Raw genomic sequence first — 25,754 nt, forward strand, 5'->3', positions numbered from 1 at the left:
GCAGGGCACCTGCTTTTCCCTCTCCCTTCTGCTCGCCCTGCTGTGCAATCTCTCTCACTCTCTGTCATATAAACAAATAAAATTTAAAATAATCAAAAGCAAACAAAAAGCTAAATTTAGTTTTGCCCTAAAGAAAGGACAGAGAAAAATGTGTGTCAGAGTGATATATCACTTAAACAGAGGTATTTCTACCATATTCATCCCAAAACAAAGATCTGACTACTTGGATACCTTAGGATCCATACAGAAGTTGACATGTCTATAAGTAGATAAACCTAGTCTCAAATGCCTACTCTAAATGTGGGAAAGTATTAAAAACTAAGCTGACCAAAATATCATTCTATTTATCTAGATGTTACTAAATGTGGGATTATTTTACCAAGAAAATAAATCAATAGATTACATGTGTAGTCATGGTTGTCAATTAAGATAAAACACAATTTCTTGGGCAGAGATTTGTCTTTATTTACTTGTTAGGTCAGAGCTAACATCACTAATTATTCTGAATGGCTCCAAATATTTTCCTATATTTTGGTGGGGCCAACTAGTTAACTACCAATGCCTAAATATAAGTTAGGGTATACATAAATCTCCTTATCTTTATTATTATATCATTAGGTCTCCAGATTTTCAGAAATAATTTAAAAAACATTTTATATAGGGGCCCCTGAGTGGCTCAGTGGATTGGGTGATTGACTCTTGGTTTCAACTCAGGTTGTGAGATCAAGCCTGGCGTTGGGCTCCGCATTGGGTGTGGAGCCTGCTGAAGATTCTCTCACTTCCTATTCTCCTCTGCCCCTCACTCACACATGCTCTCTCAAAAATACAAAAATAAAAGCACATTCTCAGAAGTCCCACGTATAACAAAGCAGTTATCAGTACTACCAATTTTTAGTAGGAAAATACTGGGATGAAATAATAAAAAGGGAAATGCAGTACCATGTAAATTTACTTCACAGCTTATCTTTTTTTTTTTTTTTTAAGATTTTATTTATTTATTTGACACAGAGAGATCACAAGTAGTCAGAGAGGCAGGCAGAGAGAGAGGAAGGGAAGCAGGCTCCCTGCTGAGCAGAGAGCCCGATGCGGGACTCAATCCCAGGACCCCGAGATCATGACCCGAGCCGAAGGCAGTGGCTTAACCCACTGAGCCACCCAGGCGCCCCTACTTCACAGCTTATCTTAAACTCATTCAAAATTATCTAAGAAGAGGAATAATGTTTCTTGTCCATGTTATTAGACAACCAGTTCTAAGATCTGATATCCTAAGGTCCACTTCAGTCTGTAGTCTGTGTGATCTTATCCGAATTGCTTAATCTCTCAGTCTTATTATCTGTAAGATGGAATAATCTCTACACTAGTTACCCATTCCATTTATGAGGTTCAAATGAAATATATACAAAAGTACTTCCAAACTTAAATGTTTATAAATGTACATAGTATTAGAAGGGGATTGTTAAAATATTGTTATGTACATCTCCTTTCTATTAAGCACTGTGCACACAGCTGGCATGCAGAACAGTACTGATGGGAAGATGAATCAATGATAGTAAAAGTTACATGACAAAGATCCATCACTTTCTTGAACCCAGTTCAAATCCAAAATCCTATGATACAAAGAATCTGAAAAACTTTTCAGGCAATTCTAACCAAAGAAATTCTATTTAAAAACCTCAAATACTATAGAGAACTGTATACCTTGACTGGCGGTGTAGAACATGGAGAAGGAGTCATCACGCAGGTTTCTTGACTATTATACGAAGGACTATCAGTCAGGTTCAGATAGAGCTCATCTTCACTGGTGAAATTTCCCTGGCTGTCCACTCCTGGAGAAATGCAGATCACTATAGCACTAGTATTATCTGCTCGAAGCATACGCTGCCTCCAGCGGCCTAGTGCTCGATTCACAAGCATTTTGGCACAAGACTGTCCATGTTCACCCTGTAGTTAAAAGAACAAAGAGAGAGAAGATAACAACTCAGATTTAGTTCCCACTATAAATTAAAAACAAAGTATCAAATTAAAAACAAAGTATTCAATATGGCTCACATAAGTAAAATTTCCTAAATTTCAAACATTATCCATAGACCCCATAACTATGTTAAGAGTACTGCTCTAATTTTTTTAAATATTAAGACAAGGCCTTATCCTGTGGTTAAATTCCACCTGTGTTTTTATCTTTTTAGTAGCAAGAAACTCAGTCTTCACTGTAATAGGAAAAGTTATACAGAAGTTATCTAAAATGGAAAGTAAACATCAAGTTATTACAGATAAACAATTCGCAAACGAGATAATCAGGCATGGCAAAAACAAAAAACAAACAAACAAAAAAACCCTTATTGCAAAGGGCCAATCTTCTCCTAAAATAAGAGCTTCTACAAATCAATGACAATAAAATTTTGTCAAAGAATATGAACAAAATTCAGAGACAAGAAAATATAAACAACTGTTAAATATATACAATTGACCCTTGAACAATGGGGGACGTTGGAGATGCCAACTCCCCCATACAAATGAAAATCCATGTATAACTTTTGATTCCCCTCAAACTTAACTACTAATAGCCTACTGTTGACCACAAGTCTTACCAATAAAATTAAGTTGATTAGCATGTATTTTGCATATTATCTGTATTATATACTGCATTCTTAAAGCTAGGGAGGGCGCCTGGGTGGCTCAGTGGGTTAAAGCCTCTCCCTTCGGCTCAGGTCATGATCCCAGGGTCCTGGGATCAAGGCCCACATCGGGCTCTCTGCTCAGCTGGGAACCTGCTTCCTCCTCTCTCTCTGCCTGCTTCTCTGCCTACTTGTGATCTCTGTCTGTTAAATAAATAAATAAAAATCTTAAAAATAAAATAAAATAAAGCTAGGGAAAACAATTATAAAGAAGAGAAAATACCTGTATGGTGCTGTATATACCTAAGAGAAATGAAAACATATCCACACAAAAACTTGTATGTGAATGTTCACAAAAGTCATTCATTCATAAGAGCCCCAAAGTGGAAACAACCCAAATATGCATCAACTGGTAAATGGATGGATAATTAAATGTTGTATATCCGTTGATGGAAAATTATTCAGCCCTAACAAGGAATAAAGTACTTTTATTTACAAGCAACATGGATGAACCTTGAAAATACTATGCTTAAGTGAAAGAAGTCAAATATGGAGGTCACATATTATATGATCTCTTTACATGAAATATCCAAAACAGGCCAATATAAAGAGACAGAAAGATCAGTGGTTGCCAGTGGGTGGGGATAACAGGAGGCAGTGAATGACTACTGGCAATTATTGGTTTTGGAGGTAGTGATAAAATGTTCTGGAATGATATAGTGGTAACGGTTGCACAACTTAGAGAATATAGTAAGAACTACTGAGTTAGTTATACATTTTTTTAAAAGATTTTATTTATTTATTTGACAGAGAGAGATCACAAGTAGGCAGAGAGGCAGGCAGAGAGAGAGGAAGGGAAGCAGCCCCCTGCTGAGCAGAGAGCCCGATGCGGGACTCGATCCCAGGACCCTGAGATCATGACCTGAGCCGAAGGCAGCGGCTTAACCCACTGAGCCACCCAGGCACCCTATACATTTTTTTTAAGAGGATTTTTTATTTAAGGTTTTATTTATTTATTTGATAGAAGATACAGCAAGAGCGGGAACCCAAGCAGGGGGAGTGGGAGAGGGAGAAACAGGCTTCCCGCTGAGCAGGGAGCCCAATGCGGGGCTCGATCCCTGGACTCTGGGATCAGGACCCGAGCCAAAGGCAGACACTTAATGACTGAGCCATCCAGGTGCCCCTGAGTTATACATTTTAAAAAGGTAAAATTTTGGGCGCCTGGGTGGCTCAGTTGGTTAAGCAACTGGCTTTGGCTCAGGTCATGATCCCACGGATCCTGCTTCTCTCTGTCTCCCTCTGCCTGCCACTACCCCCTGCTTGTGTGGTCTCTCTCTGCGTCGAATAAATAAAATCTTAAAATAAAATAAAAAATAAAAAATGTAAAATTTTGTGGTATATGAATTACATCTCAATTTTTTAAAAAGAATTAATGAGGTTTCATAGGCCACTAAGGGCTATTCATAACAAAGTCTGTGGTTGTGTGTTTATCTAATTTATATCCTGTCTCATTCCCTTTATGAGCTGCAAAGTTTGTTTTATGTAATTCTAGAGCCAGGCAAATGGAATACCTACTCAAAGTGAACATCCTTAGACCTATGACAAAGTAGCAGAACAATGTATAGACAACAATATCAAATTATTGAGTTACTTCTCACCATCAAGTATTTCTTCTCCTCTTGGTCCTGGCACATTGAGATGGCATCTTGCGGTGGAATCATATTCCAAAGTCCATCACTCCCCAAGATAATATACTTGTGCTTCTGGGGGTCAAGAGTGTGGACACTTGTGTCTGGTTCAGGTGACACCACAAATTCACCACTGAAGAAATCATAGCTCCACAAATCACCTGGGGGTGGAGGCAGAAATAAGCAAGAAGTGTTATTTCCAGGCTAGTAATATTTTGTCAACAGATTAAAGGAGAGAATCTACACATTCATCAAAATAGATGCAGAAAAGCAATTGATAACATTCAAAATCCATACCTGATTTAAGAAAAAAACATAACAAAACTGGGGCACCTGGGTGACTCAGTGGGTTGAGCCTCTGCCTTCGGCTCAGGTCATGATCTCAGGGTCCTGGGATCTAGCCCCACATCGGGCTCTTTGGTCGGTGGGGAGCCTGCTTCCCCCTCTCTCTCCGCCTGCCTCTCTGCCTACTTGTAATCTCTCTCTCTGTCAAATAAATGAATAAAATCTTAAAAATAAAATAAAATAAAAACTACTTGGGGCACCTGGTGGCACAGTCAGTTGAGTGTCTGACTCTTGCTTTAGGTTCAGGTCATGATCTCAGGGTCATGGAATCAAGCCCTGCGACAGGCTTCCCACTCCATGAGGAGTATGCTAGAGATTCTTTATCCCTTCTCAGTCTCCCTCTACCCACCTCCTAGCTTGTGCTCTCTTTCTCTCTCTCTCTCTCAAATAAAGAAATCTTTAAAAAAGGGGGAAGGTGGGGTGCTTGGGTGGCTCAGTGGGTTAAGCCTCTGCCTTCAGCTCAGGTCATGATCTCAGGGTCCTGGGATCGAGCCCCGCATCGGGCTCTCTGTTTGGCAGGGAGCATGTTTCCACCTTTTCTCTGCATGCCTCTCTGCCTATTTGTGATCTCTCTGTCAAATAAATAAATAAAATCTTTTTTAAAAAGGGGGGGAAGGGAGGGAGGAAGTGAGGAAGGGAACTCTTATTTTTCTGTGATATATAAGACAAAGTTAAGTGGAGCTATCTAACTTTTTCTACTCCTCCAAACTGGGGAAAGAATAGACAAAAAGAAGAAAACATTAATCTCTATCTCTTTTGTTTGTTGTGAAATACTCTGGGTAAAGGCCTAAATTACAAGCAAAAGGTTTGGGGCACCTGGGTGGCTCAGTTAGTTAAGCATCTGTCTGCCTCAGGTCATGATCCCAGGGTCCTGGGATTGAGTCCCAAGTCAGGCTCCCTGCTAAGTGGGGAGCATGCTTCTCCCTTTCCCCTCTGCTCCTGCCATCTCTCTCTCAAATAAAGACAGAAAGAAAATATTTTAAACCAAATAGAAGCAAAAGGTTTTCAGACAAATGAGTGGTTTTAGCACTCTTTCAGCAGGTCTGACTTACTGCTAACCAAGAGTAAATCTCTTTGTCCTTTCTCTGCCTTACTTAAACTTCCCTTCATTAGGTCCTATCAAAAGTATTGTCCAATTAAAACACATTCACAGTCTAAGGGACAAGTAATTCAAATCAATTGTTCTACTTTAAAATAGCAAAATTCATTGCCAAATGAGCCCCTTGAAAGGTAAAGTGGCAATTCATCTCTCAGAGTAGCAAAAAAAAAAAACAAAAAAACAAAAAACCACACATGGGGCACCTGGCTGGCTCAGTTACTGGAGTGTGCCACTCTTGATCTTGGTGTTGCAGGTTCAAGTCCCCACACTGGGCATACAGATTATGTAAAAATAGTATCTTAAAAAAAAAAAAAAAACCATGCAACCACTAAAAGCTAATTATAATCCAAGTAGACTTACAAAGATGCATTTATTTCTTTTTCTCTTTTTTTTTTTGAAGTTTTATTTATAATCTTTTCAGTATCTTTCTTTATAAGCTTATGGATTCTCACAACTCTGAAATCATGATCTGAGCTGAAACCAAGAGTTGGACACTTAACTGACTGAGCCACCCAGGTGCCCCTTTTATTATTGTTTTAGTGCTCAAGTTGCTTTAAATTTGCCGGTGAAATTTGCTGGAATGTGAATTTTTAACAAACTCACTAGGTGAGTTGTATTCATAGTCAGATTTAAGAACATATGACATAGGCACGGTTCCCTTATTTAATCAGTTTAGAGAATCCTGGCTTTACCCGAGGTAAAATGAGCAACGATCAGAACTGGGCCTTGAATTAAGTGTTTCTATCATTGGTCTACTGTTTGTACACCAAAATAGGATCAAAGAATATCATTCCTGTAGTAAAGGGAGAGCCTTTGGACATTGCGGCAAATGTTGTTAGTTGTCTCCTTGATGACCATTTCCCTTTTGTCCTTAGTAGGGGCACTGGAAGGACACCAGAGGAGAAAAAGGCCTTTCTTCTGGTTTCAGTATGTTCTCTGCTGGCTTCTGTGGCACATGGCAGCCCACAGTGCACAGGATACCCAGTAGTCTTTACCTCTAGTGACTTAACATTTCCCCCTACTCTGTGAGTGGCTTCCCACAGAGCACTTCCAAAGAGCCTCAATCCATCTATTCTTTAAACCACAACCAATGGGCACCTGGGTGACTCAGTTATTAAACATCGGCCTTTGGCTCAGGTCACTGATCCCAGGGTCCTGGGATGGAGCCCTGCGGCAGGCTCTTTGCTCAGTGGGGAGCCTGCCTCTCCCTTTCCTCTAACCCTCCCCTTGCTTGGGTTCCCTCTGTCACTCTCTCTCTGTCAAATAAATAAATAAAATCTTTAAACTGCAACCAAAAATCATCCCTTGAAAACATAAATTTAAGGGGTGCCTGGGTGGCTCAGTCGGTTAAGCACCTGCCTTCGGCTCAGGTCATGATCTGAGTCCTTGGATCAACCCCCAAATCGGGCTCCCTGCTTGCAAGGAAACTCTTTTCTCTCTCTTCCTTGCTCATGCTCTCTCTTGCTATCTCTCTCTCTCAAATACATAAATACAATCTTTAAATAAAAAATAAAACATATTTAAGATGGATGGTGATGGTTGCAAAACACTATGTAAATGAACTTAATACCACCACTGACTTGTAAACTTAAAATGGTTAAGATAGCAAAATTATGTGTCTTTGTCATAATTAAAAACATACGTATACCCAAATTTAGTTGTTTCCACTCCCACTCTGCAATAGCTTAGTCTTATTCCTAATTTACAACTCTTAACCACAATCTAAAAAAAAGCCATTTTATCCATGCCTCTTATTCTCATATCTCTGTTCCAGCTACACTGGGCTTTGTCAGAGTTCCTTATTATTCTCACCTTCCTTCCTCTTATCAGAGCTGCTTGCAGATGCAGCTCCTATGCTTAGAACACACGTTCTTCCTCTCTTAACAACTAGTAATTCTTCAAACTTCAGCTCAGTATCAAATATCTCTTGCCTCTCCAGCTAGGTATAATACCCTTATTTTAAGTTCTCATTAGCACATATTTAAGTATTTAGAGATGTAATTTTTCTTTTTTTTTTTTTTAAAGATTTTATTTATTTATTTGACAGACAGATCACAAGTAGGCAGAGAGGCAGGCAGAGAGAGAGAGAGAGAGAGAGAGAGGGAGAGGGAAGCAGGCTTCCTGCGGAGCAGAGAGCCCGATGCGGGGCTCGATCCCAGGACCCTGAGATCATGACCCGAGCCAAAGGCAGCAGCCCAAACCACTGAGCCACCCAGGCACCCCTTAAATTTATGTTTTCAAGGGATGATTTTTGGTTGCAGTTTAAAGATTTTATTTATTTATTTGACAGAGAGAGAGAGTGACAACTCGTTTTGTGATCCGATGAATGCTTCTCCCCTTCTCTATACTGTAAGCTTCCAAGAGGACAAAGACCACATGCTTAGCACATATTGCACTCAGTAAGTATCTGTTCAAGGAATAAATGATTTGCAAGATTCACATACAATTCTATCACACAGCCACTAGAAGGCACCTTTGTTATATCTGTATGCAAGTAATTCTAATCCTCATGAGTTTCTAAAAATGGTACCAATTTCTGTTAAGCAAACTTTTCTTTCCCAAAAAGCTAGATTAAAAATGGTCATAAACCATAAGAATGGTGCTAAATACTATAATTTACTATGATCCAGTAAGTATTACCATGCAACAAGTTAAAAAAAAAAAAAGTTTAAAATTTTATTTATTTGTGGACACCTGGGTGACTCAGTCAGTTAAAAGTCTGCCTTTGGCTCAGGTCATGATCCCAGGCTCCGGATCTTTTATAGGCTTTGGCCTAGGATCAGGAATAGCATGCACTTATAACATTTCTTTAGGTTATACATCTTGGCCAGAATACTACATAGGGAATATTGTGTCAGTCTCAGCACTATTCCTCATTAGTAATGATAATTTTGATTATTTAGTCAAGGTACTGCCTGATTTCTCTGTTCTCTAATTACTAGTTTTTTCTTTTTTAAAAGTTTATTAATTTTTAGTATCTCTACACCCAATATGGGTTATAACTCACCACCTGGAAATTAAGAGTTGCATGTTCTGCCAACTGAGCCAGCCAGGCACGCCTTAATTACTATTTTTTCTCTTTTGCAACTAAAAGCAGTTTATGGGGAGATATTTTAAAACAATGCTGATATACCACTGCTTAAGTACTTTTGAGTATCTGTGTAAAATAAACATTGAGGACTATATTTCTTTCTCTCTACATAGATAACAAATGTTGAATCAAGCTAAGGAAAAAAACACAGATGGGATGCCTAGGAGGCTCAGTCCGTTAAGTGCCCGATTCTTGGTTTTGGCTCAGATCATGATCTCAGGGTTATCAGACTGAGCCCCAATGAGGCTCCACGTCACCACAGAGTCTGCTTGGGATTATCTCCCTGTCTCCCACCCTTTGCCCCTCTCCCTGCTTGTGCTCTAGTAAATAAATAAAATCTTTTTTAAAAATCACATCAATATCTCTCTCCAAATACAGTAATCGATACCTTTTGGACTGACTAGATATTCTATAAGAAGCTCATTCAATGCTGCTATTAATTCTGTCTCTGCCTCCCCACCCTCATACTACTCCAATAAAAACCAAAGTGTATGTAATAGAGAAATCTGACTGGTAGCAGTTCATAAGAAAAATATCTAACGACTGGAGCTATTTCAATAAACCAACAAATGTGGTATGATTACTAAAAGCTAATGACAGATTCCAGGACTCTACAAGCAGAAATACAATGCTCAGGTAGCAGGAATAAAATATTTCCATCATACTTCAAACTGTTCAGACCACATCTTGCAGAATATCCTCAATTCTGGAACATTTAATGAAGAAATAAAGCAATATGACAAGAATAATGAAGGGTCTGAAGCCTAGAGGAAAGACTAGAAAAACATGCTAGCTAATTTTGAATAGGTAAATGATGGTCATTATGCAAAAGGAAAAATAAATACACTGCCCTGTTTTTGACTCAGCACATAAAACTAGAGTCAATATCTGAAAGATTCATGTGGCAGATTTTAACTGACAATTATGCAAGAGTTTGTACTTTGAAATATTAAGATTTACTGAAGATATTCAAGTAGGAGTTAGATTACTTCTTGTCTTAATTACTCTAGAGATACAGAAGTCAAAAAGAAAAGTAGAAAGTAGAAAGTCTGAAACAGAAAAACCAGTTGGTTTTCCTGCTCTTTCTGCCAGTCCTTCATCTGTTCCTACTTTTCCACTACACAATCTCTTATGAGTTTCAAGGCTTAAAATGCTTGGCACACACACTTCATATATACAAAATAACTTGGCATCTATTTTTCTAAATTGAAAGTTCAATATTTTTTTTTAAGATTTTATTTATTTATTTGACAGAGAGAGATCACAAGTAGGCAGGCAGGCAGAGTTGGGGAGAGGGGGAAATAGGCTCCCTGCTGAGCAGAGAACCCCATGTGGCACTCAATCCCAGGACCCTGGGATCATGACCTGAGCTGAAGGCAGAGGCTTTAACCCACTGAGCCACCCAGGCACTCCTCAATTTACCCCTCAGTTTGAATCTGAAGTAAGACCTTGCCCTCAGTATAATTAGTTGGGTTCCCCATAAAAAAACCTTCTGTTCTTGAGATGCCTGGGAGGCGCAGTCAGGTTAAGTGTCTGACTCTTGGTTTTAGCTCAAATCCGTGATGTCAAGGTCCTAGGATCAAGCCCCCTGTTGGGCTCCGCACTGAGCACAGATTTAGCTTGAGATTGATTCTCCTTCCCTCTCCCTCGGCCCCTCCGGCTCCTGTCCTCTAAAATAAATAATCTTTAAAAACAAAACAAACAAAAAATGCTGTTCTTTAGTAATATTAATTACTTGCCAATTATCACATTCCTCCCTCTTTATCCTTGCTAACAACTGAAAGATCTATTATATCACATGGTTATACTATTAATGAATAACCTGAGAAACAGACAGCCTTTGAGTTCTGCAAAAATCTACAAATATGTAGAGTGCCTAGAATACTGCTACAGGCCCCCAATAGTACCTTTGCCTCCAATTTTATCACCCTATAATTTTACCCACTACAGCACCAAAATGACCCTTAAAAAAAAAAAAGAAAGAAAGAAAGTAAAAGAACTGGGGACACCTGGGTGGCTCAGTTAAGCATTTTGCCTTTAGCTCAGGTCATGATCCCAGAGTTCTGGGATCCAGTCCCACATCAGGCTCCTTGCTCAGTGGGAAGCGTGCTTTTCCCTCTGCCTGCTGTTCCCCCTGCTTACACTCTCCCTGACAAATTAATTTTTTAAAAACATGCATCATGTCACTGCCCTATTTCAATAAACAGCAACAGTAACATTTACAGAACACTTATTATGTGTCAGGCACTGTTTTAACCACTTTACATATATTAAGTCATCCAATACTCACAACTGAATGAGGCAGGTACCATTATTAGCCCCATTTACAGCTGAAAAAACTGTCACATATATTAAGTAATTTATATATAGTAAGTGATTTGCCTTACTATATGTAATTGTGCAGTAAATAACAACATTGGCATTGGACCCTAAGAATTTTGGCTCCAAAGTCTATCTCTTCACCACTGTGGTATACTTCCTCCACTCAATTACTTCCTGAAAGTATTTAAAATAAAATTCCCAGGCGCCTAGGTGGCTCAGTGGGTTAAAACCTCTGCCTTCGGCTCAGGTCATGATCTCAGGGTCCTGGGATAGAGTCCCAAGTCAAGCTCTCTGCTCAGCAGGGAGCCTGCTTTCCTCTCTCTCTCTGCCTGCCTCTCTGCCTACTTGTGATCTTTCTCTGTATATCAAATAAATAAATAAAATCTTTAGAAAAAAATGAATAAAATAAAATTCCTTATCATGGTCTACTATAAACCCTTGTAAGGTTTATTTCTTGCCTACCACACATAATGTCTGCACCAAACTCCTTATCTTAACCTGCATGCCCTCCCTTTTTGCGTCCAAAACCAGGTAGATTCGAAAATAAGTATTTTTATTTTGTCATGAACAATTTATTTTGCTAGCTAATGAGAAAGAGACCTTTGAAGGTTCTTAAGAGAAATATAAAAGGCTGAAGTAGGGAAGCACATTTAAAAATAATTTTAAGGATAACACCAAGCCTAGACATATATATACTTCCCTAAGTACTGGTGTGAATCACCAAAATGTTGAACATGACTCATGGTTAAAGAGCAACCAGCACTGAAATCCATTTTAACCTTCCCCTCCATTAAGTTTTAAAGCATTTACTATAACAACAGCGTATTTCTACCCCCATTATCAGTCAAATGAGGATTTAGTTCTTAGTCTCCTCTTTTATGTTACCACCATACATTGTAGAAAATCTAGTATGATTTACCAAATGTAAGTCCTACTTACCAAGTGCTCTTGCTACTGCCAGAAAAGGAATCTGGTCAATAACTGTGCTCCTTCTAACAGGTCCATTGTGAGTGAGCCGAGGTCGTTTCCAAACTACACGATTCACACCAGACTTGTTCATCACACTGAAAAAGAGTTCAAAAAAAAAAAAAATTCTAAGCGAATAAAATAGAACTAAGGTAGCTTAATGTGGTAAATAACTAATATAATCAGATTATATGATCATGAAATAATGACTTATCTGTTTCAGACACAAAGATGCTTAAACCAAAATTCCTGTTCAGAGAGGAAACACAGAATAGGTAAGATTAACATGAGGAGAACTGAGATTGCTGAGGTAGTTTAGAAAGAACAGAGTAGAAGTAATGAGAAGAAAAATGAGTAGACAGCATGTCAGAGAAAAAAGCAAGATAATGTGATAACTAAGAAAACTGAAAGGAGGAAGAAGAGGTTATAAATAAATAGTAATTAAAAAACTGAAAAGGAGGGGCGCCTGGGTGGCTCAGTGGGTTAATGCCTCTGCATTCGGCTCAGGTCATGATCCCAGGGTCCTGGGATCGAGCCCCGCATCGGGCTGTCCGCTCCGCAGAGAGCTTGCTTCCTCCTCTCTCTCTCTCTCTGCCTGCCTCTCTGCCTACTTGTGATCTCTGTCTGTCAAATAAATAAATAAAATCTTAAAAACAACAACAACAACTGAAAAGGAGATGTAAGATAATTTTTGATGGATTTGAGGGTGCTGAAAACAGTACAACTTCAGTTTTAGTATTTTTAATTTGATGATATAACTCAACAGAAATATCATATATTTAGATGTTTCTGTAATTACAAGTACGAGAGTAGACTTTGGAAATGGATCAGCTGTAGAGATATAGATGTGGGAATCACAGAATAAGAAAACTCCTAAAGAGGGGCCTGGGTGGCTCACTGGGTTAAAGCCTCTGCCTTCATGATCCCAGGGTCCTGGGATCAAGCCCCATATCAGGCCCTCTGCTCAGCAGGGAGCTTGCTTCCTCCTCTCTCTCTGCCTACTTGAGATCTCTGTCTGTCAAATAAATAAATAAAATCTTTTAAAAAAAATAATAAAACTCTTAGAAAGGAATCTGGCATAGCAGCAACAGAAATCTATAATTAATACACAGAACAGTACATGCTAGGTTGCCTAAAACATGGAAATACAGTCAAATCTTTAAGCAAAAAAAGTAATAATGAAACCACAACAGAGAGGCACTTGGGTGGCCCAATCCGTTAAGCGTATGCCTTTGGTTCTGGTCTTGATCCTTAGGTCCTGGGACTGAGTCCTGGAACGGGCTCCCTGTTAAATGCAGAGTCTGCTTCTCTCTCTTCCTCTGGCCCTACCCCCTGCTCATGTGCACGTGTACTCGCTCGCTCTCGGTCTCTCTCATAAATTAAAAAAAAAAAAAAAAAACACTAGAGATGGTCTCTCAGCAGGTACCTGGCATGACTGAAACAGTAAACTGACCCTTAACTAATCATGACCTGCCTGAATTTAAAAAAAAAAAAAAAAAAAAAAAATCAATGAAAGAAAGATGTTCCTCTGGAAGGCTAAAAAAGTTGGCAGAAAGAGCAGCAAAGAGAATTTTCAAGAAACACTATTAGCCTAAAAATTGATATTAAGTCCACCTGACAAGATACATGCATAAGAAAAAAAGATACATGCATAAGATGAGGTTGATCCCCAAGACTTTCAAAGATAGAGGACACTAAAATAACCTAATTAAGTCTTCTCACTTAGCGCCCCTATACATCCAGAAACCCTTTGATTACAATCTGAAATTTCATTCATCTACGGCAGGCCAGCTGACAATAATATGTGGTTTCCTTGTTGGTCATTTTTCTCATGATTAATGAGTACTAAGACATCCTGATATATATATATGAGTCTTTATTAGTTTATTATGTTGACCTTGAGTAGCATGACTCTATCCTTCTAAACTTGATGAACACTGAAATGACACTGGCTTCAAGACGCTGAAAGCTGAAGACAGGACAAATAATGGTGACCACTCTCAAAGGAATGTCACTAGAAAATACCATACACCTCAGCAGCTGCCAGCCAGTTAAGCCCCAACTATAGCTTTTCTATCTCTACTCCAACTTCAAAAGAATGAAAATACTAGAGAGAAAAGAGATAACAAATGAATAAAAATCCTGAGAGAAGCAAAATAAAGGCATAAGCCTTATAAATGAGAAATAACCACTCTGTGAGCCAAGAAAAATATGAATATGGCAGAAGAGCCTCAACCTTCTTTCTGAAATAGAAAACAAAATTATCTCACAAGAGGAAGCCAGGAGATTTAAGCAGCTCTGTCTCATGAAACTCTGTAAAGATCGAAATGTTCACTCTGTCCTGTGTGGCCACTGAGCACTCTAACTGTGGCTAGTGCTAATGAGGAATTAATTTTTTATTTTCATTGTAATTAAATTATACTGAAATTTAAACAGTCATATGTAGCTAGCGGCAATCATGTTAGATAGCAGAGAGGAGGAATAAAGCAAGTACAGAGTGGTCACTAAAAGTTGTCAATCATTAATAACACAGAAGAGAAAGTCAGGAGTTGTTTATTTACTATCCTTTTGAGAACCCATTTAGTTTAATTCAGAGTCCTCAAAGCAACATTGTTCTACATCATAGCAAGTTAGAAAACCAAAGGTGGTCATTTTGTTATTTTATGTTTTCTTTAATACTTACCCTCAAAAAACAAACAGGAGAGTAAAGATTAAATCTACCATTCACAAGAAGAGACACAATAATTTTGCCTTCATACTACCTTAATTAAGTCCTATTGTTCTTTCCTAAACCTGCTCCCTAAAATGTAAGGCTTAATACTTAAGTAATTATGGTAGCTACCCAAATTGTTTCCATTATAAATCTTAAGTAGGAGCCTTCTTGATATTTAATAGTCAAAGATATTATTGTCTCTATGCTTCTGAGGAACAAAAAACTAATGGTACTGGTTAAAACAAATTTTAAATCCAGCATCAAAAAAACAAAGCAATCTTATAAAAGATGCTGCTTTTATTGCACTCCCTACTGCTGTCCTGTATGATTAAAAGACATAAACAAAGGCACAGCCTGATATGCAGAGAGCTGACTGAGCAGCAACAGAAGGCTGGAAAAACAGAGCACTGGCCAGTTGCCTAGGGTGAGACAGAGGGAAAGGAGGAAATAACTTATAATAAAACAGCTCAATTTGTGCAAAAAGACACCTGCTCCCAAATGGCAAAGAGCATCTGTCCAACCATGCAGATGGTATTTTAAGTGACAAGACAAAAAACATAAACTCTAAAAAAAAGTTATTAAAAATCAAAGAATATATAATTTAACAATTCATATAGAAAAATAAAGAATAGTCCAGCAAATATTTTTTAAAAGATTAATGAAAAGGGATCAGTACTACCAATGTTAAAAATTATAATGAGCCACAATTTCTTTTTAAAAAGTATGCTACTCGTACAAGAACATACAGTATAAAAATAGCCCAGAAAAAGACTCAAACATATACAGGAATCCAGTTTATAATTGTAAAGCTCACTTTGCATGACTATGAGCAATGGTCTCAGATACAGACTGATCTTCACACTATAGGATCAAATAGATAACTTTGTAGGATATAGAACAGGAAACAGTATGCCAGCACGGCAGCTTCAGTTATGCTGTCTTCAGCAATCATCCTTAAGAGAAATATAGAGCCATTTTCTAGCACCCAGAACAAGCTTCATATGACCCACATAAACTTCATATGCCCCAGGAATCAGTGTCCTCTAATAGCCTTTGACTTACCGGTCCCTGCATAAGTCAAACTGCTTGTACACAGCGCAGGTAATAAGGTCTGTATAGTCCACTCAAAATCTTCTCTATCCAAATACAGTTCCAATTCAAGGATCATTCTACCATAAGCAATGTTACCTTATAATGGAACTGACATTCCATCTTAACCAGAGAAATGGTGCTAGAAGAGGGTAAACTCAAGGTCATTTTCCCATTAAAGAGGGGTTTTATGCCTGGTTACCCTTCTAATCAGTAAGAAAAAGATACATAATTGTTCTAGTAGCTACTAATGGCCATTGAGAAAAAAATATTAACTTGTAGCCCTACACACAGCTCAGATTTTAAAATTCCAGAGAGTCTAAAGGTTAAAATGTATACGATAACAACCAAAGAAGTACTAGAAAAGTGGTTCTCAAAATTACTAGAAAAGTAGTTCTCAAAATATGGCTCAGAGGCTCCTGGGAGTCTCCCAGACCTTTTCAGGGAGTCTACTAGGTCAAAACTATTTTCATAAGACCATGTGTATACAGTGGGGTTTCTGAGAGGCTATAAGATTTAATATGATATTATATAATAAAATATGTCAATATTTGGATCTGTGTTAACTCAGAAGTATTTCACAAATGACCAATGCCTATGTTACAAAACCACACATAGGGACTATATACTACATGTTTCCAACTATATGATCTTCTGGAAAAAGCAAAACTACGGAGATATACAGAGACAGGCGGTTCCCATGAGTAAGGGAAGAGGAAGGGATCAACAGGCAGAGCACACAGAATTTTTAGGAGAGTGAAACTATAATGGTAGATACCTGTCAAAACCCTAAAACATCCCTAATGTAAACTACAGGCTTTAGGTGATAATGGTACGTCAATGTAGGGTCATCAATTGTAATAAATGTATCACTCTGCTAGAGGATATTGATAGTGGGAGCTGTGCATTTAATAGGAGGCAGGGAATATATAGGAACACTCTGTACTTTCCATTTACTTTTGCAGTGAACTAAAACTGCTCCAAAAAATAAAGTCTGTTAATAAAAAAAAGTCATTTAACCAAAATGGCTCTTAACTGATACACCTATGGATCTGGAACGTAAGCATATAAAATGGTCACTGATGTAATTTCAGTTACCAGGGCACCTGAGCGGCTCAGTTGGTTAAGCAACTGCCTTTGGCTCAGGTCATGATCCTGGAGTCCCAGGATCAAGTACCGCATCCAGCTCCCTGCTTAGTAGGGACTCTGTGTCTCCCTCTGACCTTCTCCCCTCTCGTGCTCTCTCTCTCTCATTCTCTCTCTTACATAAATAACTAAAATCTTTAAAAAAAAATAATTTCAGGGGCACCTGGTGGCTCAGTGGATAAAGCCTCTCCTTAGGCTCGGGTCATGATCCCAGGGTCCTGGGATTGAGCTTCTCCCTGCCCCCCGCCTGCCTCTCTGCCTACTTGTGATCTCTGTCTGACAAATAAATACATAAATAAATAATCTTTAAAAAAAATAATAATTTCAGATACCACACTATTATTAACTCTTAAGAAACTACTTCTTTATGAGTTTTAGAATAATATCAAAGAAGACTATCTCCATAAATAGAAAATCTATTAAAATAATCCCCCTTTTGCAATTATATACCTATGAAAGACCAGTTTTACTTCTGATACTGCAACCAAAAAACATAAAAGATTGAAGGCAGAAGCAGCTATGAGAATCTAGATGTCACCTATTAAGCCAGACATTAAGCAGACTTTGTGTAAAACAATTCCAAGTCTCTCCCTAAATATCTGTTTTGGGAAACAGCTATTTTTTCATTAAAAAAATGTTCTTTATGTTAACACAATGGGTTTACTCTTTTTTTTTTTTTTTGAAGATTTTTATTTATTCATGAGAGACCGAGAGAGAGAGAGAGAGAGAGGGAGAGAGAGAAGCAGTCGGAACTCGACCTCAGGACCCTAAGATCATGACCTGAGTCAAAGACAGATACTTAACTGACTGAGCCACCCAGGTGCCCAACACAGTGAGTTTGATATTTTTATTTTTCAGAGTGTATGGGTGTCTAGTAGGTTGAGCATCTGACTCTTGATTTCAGCTCGGGTCATAATCTTAAGGTCCTGGGATCCAGCCCACCACCAGGCTTTCCACTCAGCAGGGAGTCTGTTTGTCTCCCTTTCCCTCTGCGTCTCCCCTACTCATACATGCACACTCTCACTTTCTCCCTCAGATAAATAAATCTTTAAAAAAAGTTATTTTTCAATGAACAAATATTTGGAAAGGTCTCTACATTTAGTTTCTAAAAATCATTATATATAACCCATATAAACAAAAAGCTTCTTGAGGTCCTCAATTTTTAAGAATAAAAAGCGTTCTGCCTGTAAGTAGGAAATATTTGTAACTACTGTAATAGATTCATAAATATTCGTAATATATTCAAAACTACTGTATTAGTAAAAATATTTGTAACTACTGTACTAGAATATAGAAGACTTTTTAATAACCTCAGAATGAGAGAACTGTATGTACAGCATAAAAAAACAAAAGTCATAACAAAAGAGACTAAACAACATTAAAACGAACTTCCATGTGAAAAGAAATTTCAGGGCCATAAGTGAAAGTCAGATTGTGAAAACAACAACTGAAGCACATCACATACATTAGACTAATTTCTCTAATTGTATAAGCAGCTCTTACACATTAATACAAAAAAGGCTAAAAATTTTCCCCCTAAAATGAACAAGAGTATAAACAGAAATACAAAGAAAAGGAAATATACATAGCTGCTAAACAAAAAGATATTTAACTTTTCTTGTAAGACAAATTAAAATTAAAATATCACCAAGTGTCCCCTCCTTTTTAACCTAAACATCAATATGATCAAAAAGTTCTAGAAGTATATTGATTGTCAAGGGCATCCACATACAATGCTGACGTTAATATAAACTGGTACAACCTCCATGGAGACTAATGGTTATCAATATTCAAAACATACTCCTCTTTGGCCCAGCAATTCCTTCTAGGAAATGATCCCACAAATATATATGTACAAAAAGACACACGTACAGGATTTTTCATTTTACAGTAGTGTTTGTAATAACAAAAAAAATAGAAATACACTTCAACAGGAGAACAGTTAAATAAATGATGGTACATCCATATATGGTACAGCTTCATATCTGATTATGTATGAATCTCTATCAAAGGATACACAATAATACTGGGTTCTTGAGGGGGAGGGGAACTGGGTGGCCTGTGGGACAGTAGCAGTGGAGAGACCTTCTAAAGTATAATCATTTTATGTTACCTAAATTTTAAACAAATGAATGCTACCATTAAAAATAAAATGTGTATGTACATATCATCATACAGAAGATTTTATTTTATTTTTTAAAGATTTTATTTATTTATTTGACAGACAGAGATCACAAGCAGGCAGAGAGGCAGGCAGAGAGAGGGGGAAGGCAGGCTTCCTGCAAGCAGGGAGCCTGATGCAGGGCTCAATCCCAGGACCCTGGAATCAGGACCCACGCTGAAGGCAGAGGTTTTAACCCACTGAGCCACCCAGGTGCCCCCATACAGAAGATTTTAAAATTCGGTGTATTTCTGTACTACTCCTATTTTTCTGGATAGTTGAAATCACACTACAAATATAATTTTATATCCTGTTTATTTTGTGACCAATAAGCATTAACCCATATTATAAAAAATTCCCCATAGATGTGGGAGTTCATTCTACTACTCTTTCTACCCTCACCTGTGTTTGAAAATTTTCATAACACCATGGTTTTTAAAAATCTATAAGCATTAGGGGTATCTGATGGCTCAGTGGGTTAAGCCTTTGCCTTTGGCTCAGGTCATGACCTCAGGGTCCTTGGATGGAGTCCCACATCAGGCTCTCTGTTCAGCAGAGAGCCTACTTCCCCCCTCTCTCTCTACCTGCCTCTCTGCCTACTTGTGATCTCTGTCAAATAAATAAATAAAATCTTTAAAAAAAAAATCTGGGGCAAAGTCAGATTCAAATTGTTCTATTCTGCAATCCTAAAGACTGCTCTGTCCAGATCCTGAAAGTCATGCTTCAGTATTGATGTAAAAGGTGATCAATAAATCTTTGTATGTATTATTTGACTCCCATTCAAATATTATTTCCCCCTGGAGCCATTATCAGAAATAAAACAGTCAGCTCAAAATAATGACATAAATATGAATACAGATCAGTACTTTATCAGGAAAACTAAAAATCTGTAATACTGAAAAAAGTAACTTCACTAAAAGGGAGTAATAGGTCAATCTAGTAGTAAAGCAGAAAAGAACAAAATAGAACCAAGAGAGGAAAGACAAACAGCAAAATGATTACCTCCCACCAAGTCCTTCGATTCGTTCTCTTTCCTTGGGAAGTTCTGGCTTATGGTCCTGTGTCACCTCCACAGCTCTGACAAAATCATCCTTCGGGTCATCCTGAATTCCAAGAACCACCCCTGAGTCACCCACGTGAGCTACATACATCTTCATGCCCCGTATGATGACCACACTGGCAGTTGTCCCTGACGTGCTGGGAAGACCTGTCATAGTCTTTGGCCATTCTGCTGTAATAAAAATAAAATATTTTACTCTTCCAGACATAAACATTAATATGATATCAGAATAAAAATAGCAATGTGTGCTGAATTAGCATGTTAAAACTTGAGTTAGCACAGGATAAATTTTAAAAACATTTTGAAAGCTATTAAAAAAGAACTTGTGTTCATTTCTTCATCAATATAGTAATGAATTAATTTTATAAATAATATAATTTTATTACAACCATCAAACCAATCCTAGGAGAAAAATATTACAGGACAGATTTACTAGTTCCACATCTCTTAGTCCCAACTACATTTAGTGGCAGGTATGTGTTCAGAGTTGTTTGTTGTTTTCTTTCTGTAGCTTAGCATCTATGTATTAAGATTTTTAGGAAAAGGTACTTGATTTGTTTTTGAAATAGCTATTTTAGACATTCAAAATCTATGGTTCCATGCTAAGAGCTTTACATGTATTATCTCAAATAATACTTGCATTAAACCTATAAGATTGGTAAAATTAGTCCCATTATTTTCCTTTTACAGATGAGGAATCAATAGTTTGAATAGTTAAAATTGTTTAAGATAACTCAAATATTAAGTGGCAGAGATCTGATATATTTAATTCCAAAATCTTATATTAACTAATCACATTCATCATTTAATAATTCTAAAATATTCTGTAATATTAAACTACAATTTACAGCTTAAGATAGCCAACTGAATCCAAACAACTGACACAGGCTCCTCACCAAAATCCCACTGAAAGAACAGAATATAAACATTAGAAAAAGTCCACAGCAGTCATGAAACACAGAGGAAAGTCATACACAAATCTGAGGAAACCCTGGAATCTTAAAGAAATGGAATTATACTAAGGGAAAAATCAGAATACAAAACTTGTAGTCCAATATAAGTGAAAAGCACAATTGTAAAGGCAATACATCAGTTTTCCCTCGTAACAGTCCCTGAAAAGCTCTAATTCAGAGACAGTGGCAAAAGCTGAGATAGGAATGGACAGTAGAAGCTTGGCAGATTTATTTAAAACTGCAGGAGCTAGGTCAATGCCTAAACTCTCTGCACAGTAAAAAGTAAAATATTTTAGTTCCTAAGTGACCAGTTCCTATAATAACCTCTCTCTCTCTCTCTTTTAAGATTTTATTTATTTATTTGTCAGAGAGAGAGAGAGAGCAAGCACGAACACCAGCAGGCAGAGTGGCAAGCAGAGGCAGAGAGAGAAGCAGGCTCCCTGCCAAGCAAGGAGACTGATGCTGGACTTGATCCCAGGACCCTGAAATCATGACCTGAGCCAAAGGCAGCGGCTTAACCAACTGAGCCATCCAGGTGTCCCTAGAATAACCTCTCTTAAGGGAAGTGATGCATCTGTTGATAGAGACAAGAGGGTCTCAACCAAGATGAGACATAAGAAAAAGGGCCTTAAAAACTGGATGAGGGGGGGCGCCTGGGTGGCTCAGTGGGTTAGGCCGCTGCCTTCGGCTCAGGTCTTGATCTCAGGGTCCTGGGATCGAGTCCCGCATCGGGCTCTCTGCTCAGCAGGGAGCCTGCTTCCTCCTCTCTCTCTCTGCCTGTCTCTCTACCTACTTGTGATCTCTCTCTCTGGCAAATAAATAAATAAAAATCTTAAAAAAAACAAACAAAACCGGATGGGGCACCACACAACTTTCAAAGCCACAAGGCAACTCTAGCATAGTCAGACTAATTAGAGTTCTTTTCTTTTCTTTTAAAAAAAAAGAAAAAAAAAAGATTTTATTCATTCATTTGACAGAGATGACAAGTAGGCAGAGTGGCAGGCAAAAAGAGAGGGGGGAAGCTGACTCCCTGCTGAGTAGAGATCCTGATTTGGGGCTCGATCCAGGACCCTGAGATCATGACCTGAGCCAAAGGCAGAGGCCAACCCACTGAGCCACCCAGGCACCCCTAGACTTCTTTACAACATTACATAGCTGAAAAGACATTTCTTGAATCCTACAGCGCATCTCATCTCATCCTGCAGAGGGAATCCACCCTACAGAATGCCCTGTCACCACAGCAGAGGGCTGCTTGCAATAATGAAATAATGACCCTCACAATTGCTGAGGGAAAAAGAATGGCTACCAATATTAATGAAGCTAGAAATTCATAAATTTACGCATGTAAAACGACCTTCAACAGAACCAGACACATAGTAAGTGCTCAATAAATGTTAATTTTTATTGTTACGATCATTATTTAAGAAAAGCAAATAGCCTAAGAGGCGTCAAGAATATGCAAAGAGAAAATGGCCCCCAAGAAAACATCTGCGGAACAATCAAAAGCATTTATAGATTATTGGCTTTGATAAGGTTCAGTAAGGTTACTGAATACAGACATTGTTATTTTTAAAAACAAACAATGCTATTTCCATAAGCCCACCACAAAAAATGACAAAATGTAACTTTTTTTTTTTTTTTAAATATTTTATTTATTTATTTGACAGAGAGAGATCACAAGTAGGCAGAGAGGCAGGCAGAGAGAGAGAGAGGGGAGGAAGCAGGCTCCCTGCTGAGCAGAGAGCCCGATGCGGGACTCGATCCCAGGACCCTGAGATCATGACCTGAGCCGAAGGCAGCGGCTTAACCCACTGAGCCACCCAGGCGCCCGACAAAATGTAACTTTTAAAAAAGATACCATTCACAATAGCAGCAAAAGGTATACTGTATCTGGGAATAGTGCTAACAAATCTCTAACAAGACCTTTATGGAAAAGTCGTAAACTAGTGGACCAAAAGAACAGAACAGTGAGCACAGAAACAGACCCATGCATTTTTAAACACTTGATATATGATTAGTAAAGAAAAGACTGACTTTCGGGGGTGCCTGGGTGGCTCAAGCAGTTATGGGATTGAGCCTCAGGGTTAGGCTCACTACTAAGCAGGGAGTCACCTTCTCCCTCTCCTTCTGCCCCTTCTCTCCCATTCAAATAAATAAAATCTCAAAATGAAAAAAAAAAGGTCTTGATCTTGGGCGGCTCAGTGGGTTAAAGCCTGGGCGGCTCAGTGGGTTAAAGCCTCTACCTTCAGCTCAGGTCATGATCCCAGGGTCCTGGGATCAAGCCCCGCATTGGGCTCTCTGCTCAGCAGGGAGCCTGCTTCCTCCTCTCTCTCCCTGCCTGCTTCTCTGCCTACTTGTGATCTCCGTCTGTCAAATAGATAAATAAAATCTTAAAAAAAAAAAAAAGATTGACTTTTGGTACATGGAATTGCAACAAGATTACATAAAATAAAACAAAATAATAAACTAAACACTTTGGGTTTCTGATGTCAAGCAAAAAACAAAACAAACAAAAAAATTCCAGATACATTAAATGACAATATGAAAAGCAAAGCTAAAATAGCTTAGAAAATACAGGAAGGTATACTCATGACCTCAGAATAGGAAGGGACTTCCTAAAGACAAAGGATGGACTAATCATATAAAGAAAATGATTAAGAAGCTACACTACCATTAAATTCAAGAATTTCTGTTCATCAGGGGCACCTGGGTGGCTCAGTGGGTTAAAGCCTCTGCCTTCAGCTCAGGTCATGGTCTCAGGGTCCTGGGATCGAGCCCTGCATCGGGCTCTCCACTCAGCAGGGAGCCTGCTTCCTCCTCTCTCTCTCTGCCTGCGTCTCTGCCTATTTGTGATCTCTCTCTCTCTCTCTCTCTGTCAAATAAATAAATAAAATTTAAAAAAAAAATTCAAGAATTTCTGTTCATCAGGGGCACCTGGGTGGCTCAGTGGGTTAAGCTTCTGCCTTCAGCTGGGGTCATGATCTCACGTCCTGGGATCAAGCTCAGCAGGGAGCCTGCTTCCCCATCTTTCTCTCTGCCTGCCTCTCTACCTGCTTGTGATCTGTCAAATAAATAAATAAAATCTTAAGAAAAAAAAAAAAGAATTTCTGTTCATCATAAGATACTATTACTAGAGTGAAAAGACAGTCACAGAATGTAATTTATAATAACACACCACAAAGATGGTATCCAGAATATAAAAATGCTCCTAAAAAAGAAATCAACAAGACAAACTATGCAACAGAAAAATGGACAAAATGCTTGAAAAGGCCTTTTGCAAAACAGGAAATCCAAAGAGAAAAAAAACAAACACGCAAAGGTGTTCGGCTTCTTTAATCAACAGGGAAATACAAATTAAAAACCACAATGAGATACCACTATATAATTATCAGACTGCATAAATTAAAGTCTGACAATAGAAACTGTGATTAAGAATGTGGAACATGTTCTATCAACTACTCTTGGGAGTATAAACTGACATAACCACTTCAGAAAACATCTAGGCATTATCAAAAATGAAGATATGTGTACACTTCAATTACTCACTATCCCTAGACATAGATCATGAATTAATGTACATGTACACACATAATATAAGAATGTTCAGAGCTGCATGGCTCATATGGGCTCAGGTCATGATCTCAGCGCCCTGAGATCCAGTCCCACCTCCGGGTTGCTTAAGATTCTCTCTTAACATTCTGTCTCCCTCTCCCTCTGCCCCACCCCACAGGCTATCAATCAATAAAACCTTTTAAAAGGAAAAAAAAAAAAAAAAAAACAAGTAAACCCCTACAGAACTATCACCACAAAAGTCAGGATGATGGTTACCCCGAGAGATTAAAAATATGAGATGAGAAAAGACATATGGGAGCTTCCATAGTACAGGCAATGCTCTCTTTCTTAACCAGATGGTGTTCATTTTACAACTCTTCATTGAAGTGTACATTTATGTTCTATGGCCTTTTCTATATGTATGCTATATTTCACAATTTGTTTAAAGTTAGAAAAAAAGGAAACAGAAAGAAGGCATCAATTATACAGGCATAGATCACAGCACACAGCTTCCCTAGCCCATCTAATTTCCCAGTATGGTTACAGATATTATTCCTAGAAAGCTTAGCCTAGAGTATGCTGAATGTTTCTTCAGCCCTTTCAGTTATCTTGTGGGTTAATTACAGATCTTGCTAAAATCTTTTCTTTTCAAGCAAGCTAAAACAGAATTTTTTTTCTGCAGCTAAGAACCCAAAAAGATAAATATCTATTATCACAATAAATTAAGGAGGTGAACTCCCAGAAAGAAAGGGTTTTAGGCACATTCAAAAAACAAAATTTACCTAAAATTAACCAACTGTTTGCAAAAAGCACCTACAAGATGGAAAAGAAGAAAAAGAGCTTAAAAAGGGGAGGGGAGATATTGGAAGATACAATATTAATATTTAAATCACATTTTTTGGTCAAAAGCCCTAACATGTACAAAGAGATATTCTGCAATTATCTTAAAATACT

The 25,754-nt window shown here is 38.1% G+C and overlaps 1 protein-coding gene across 2 annotated transcripts in view; it reads right to left on the bottom strand.

The window, feature by feature from the left end:
* Positions 1-25,754, bottom strand: part of PPM1D (protein phosphatase, Mg2+/Mn2+ dependent 1D) — a 42,509-nt gene that overhangs the window by 3,997 nt on the left and 12,758 nt on the right. The window contains exons 2-5 of one of the 2 annotated variants that reach the window (XM_045070065.1): positions 20,238-20,463; positions 12,100-12,224; positions 4,274-4,464; positions 1,699-1,941 (exon numbers count right to left, since the gene is read on the bottom strand). In XM_045070065.1, coding sequence (XP_044926000.1) covers positions 1,699-1,941; positions 4,274-4,464; positions 12,100-12,224; positions 20,238-20,463 — 785 coding nt within the window. Of the gene's footprint in view, positions 1-1,698; positions 1,942-4,273; positions 4,465-12,099; positions 12,225-20,237; positions 20,467-25,754 lie in introns of both variants that reach the window. The other variant, XM_045070064.1, reaches the window with a different exon arrangement.

This window comes from Mustela putorius, unplaced genomic scaffold (assembly GCF_011764305.1).
Source record: "Mustela putorius furo isolate JIRA1106 unplaced genomic scaffold, ASM1176430v1.1 tig00003962_pilon_pilon_pilon, whole genome shotgun sequence".
Taxonomy (NCBI): Eukaryota; Metazoa; Chordata; class Mammalia; order Carnivora; family Mustelidae; genus Mustela; species Mustela putorius.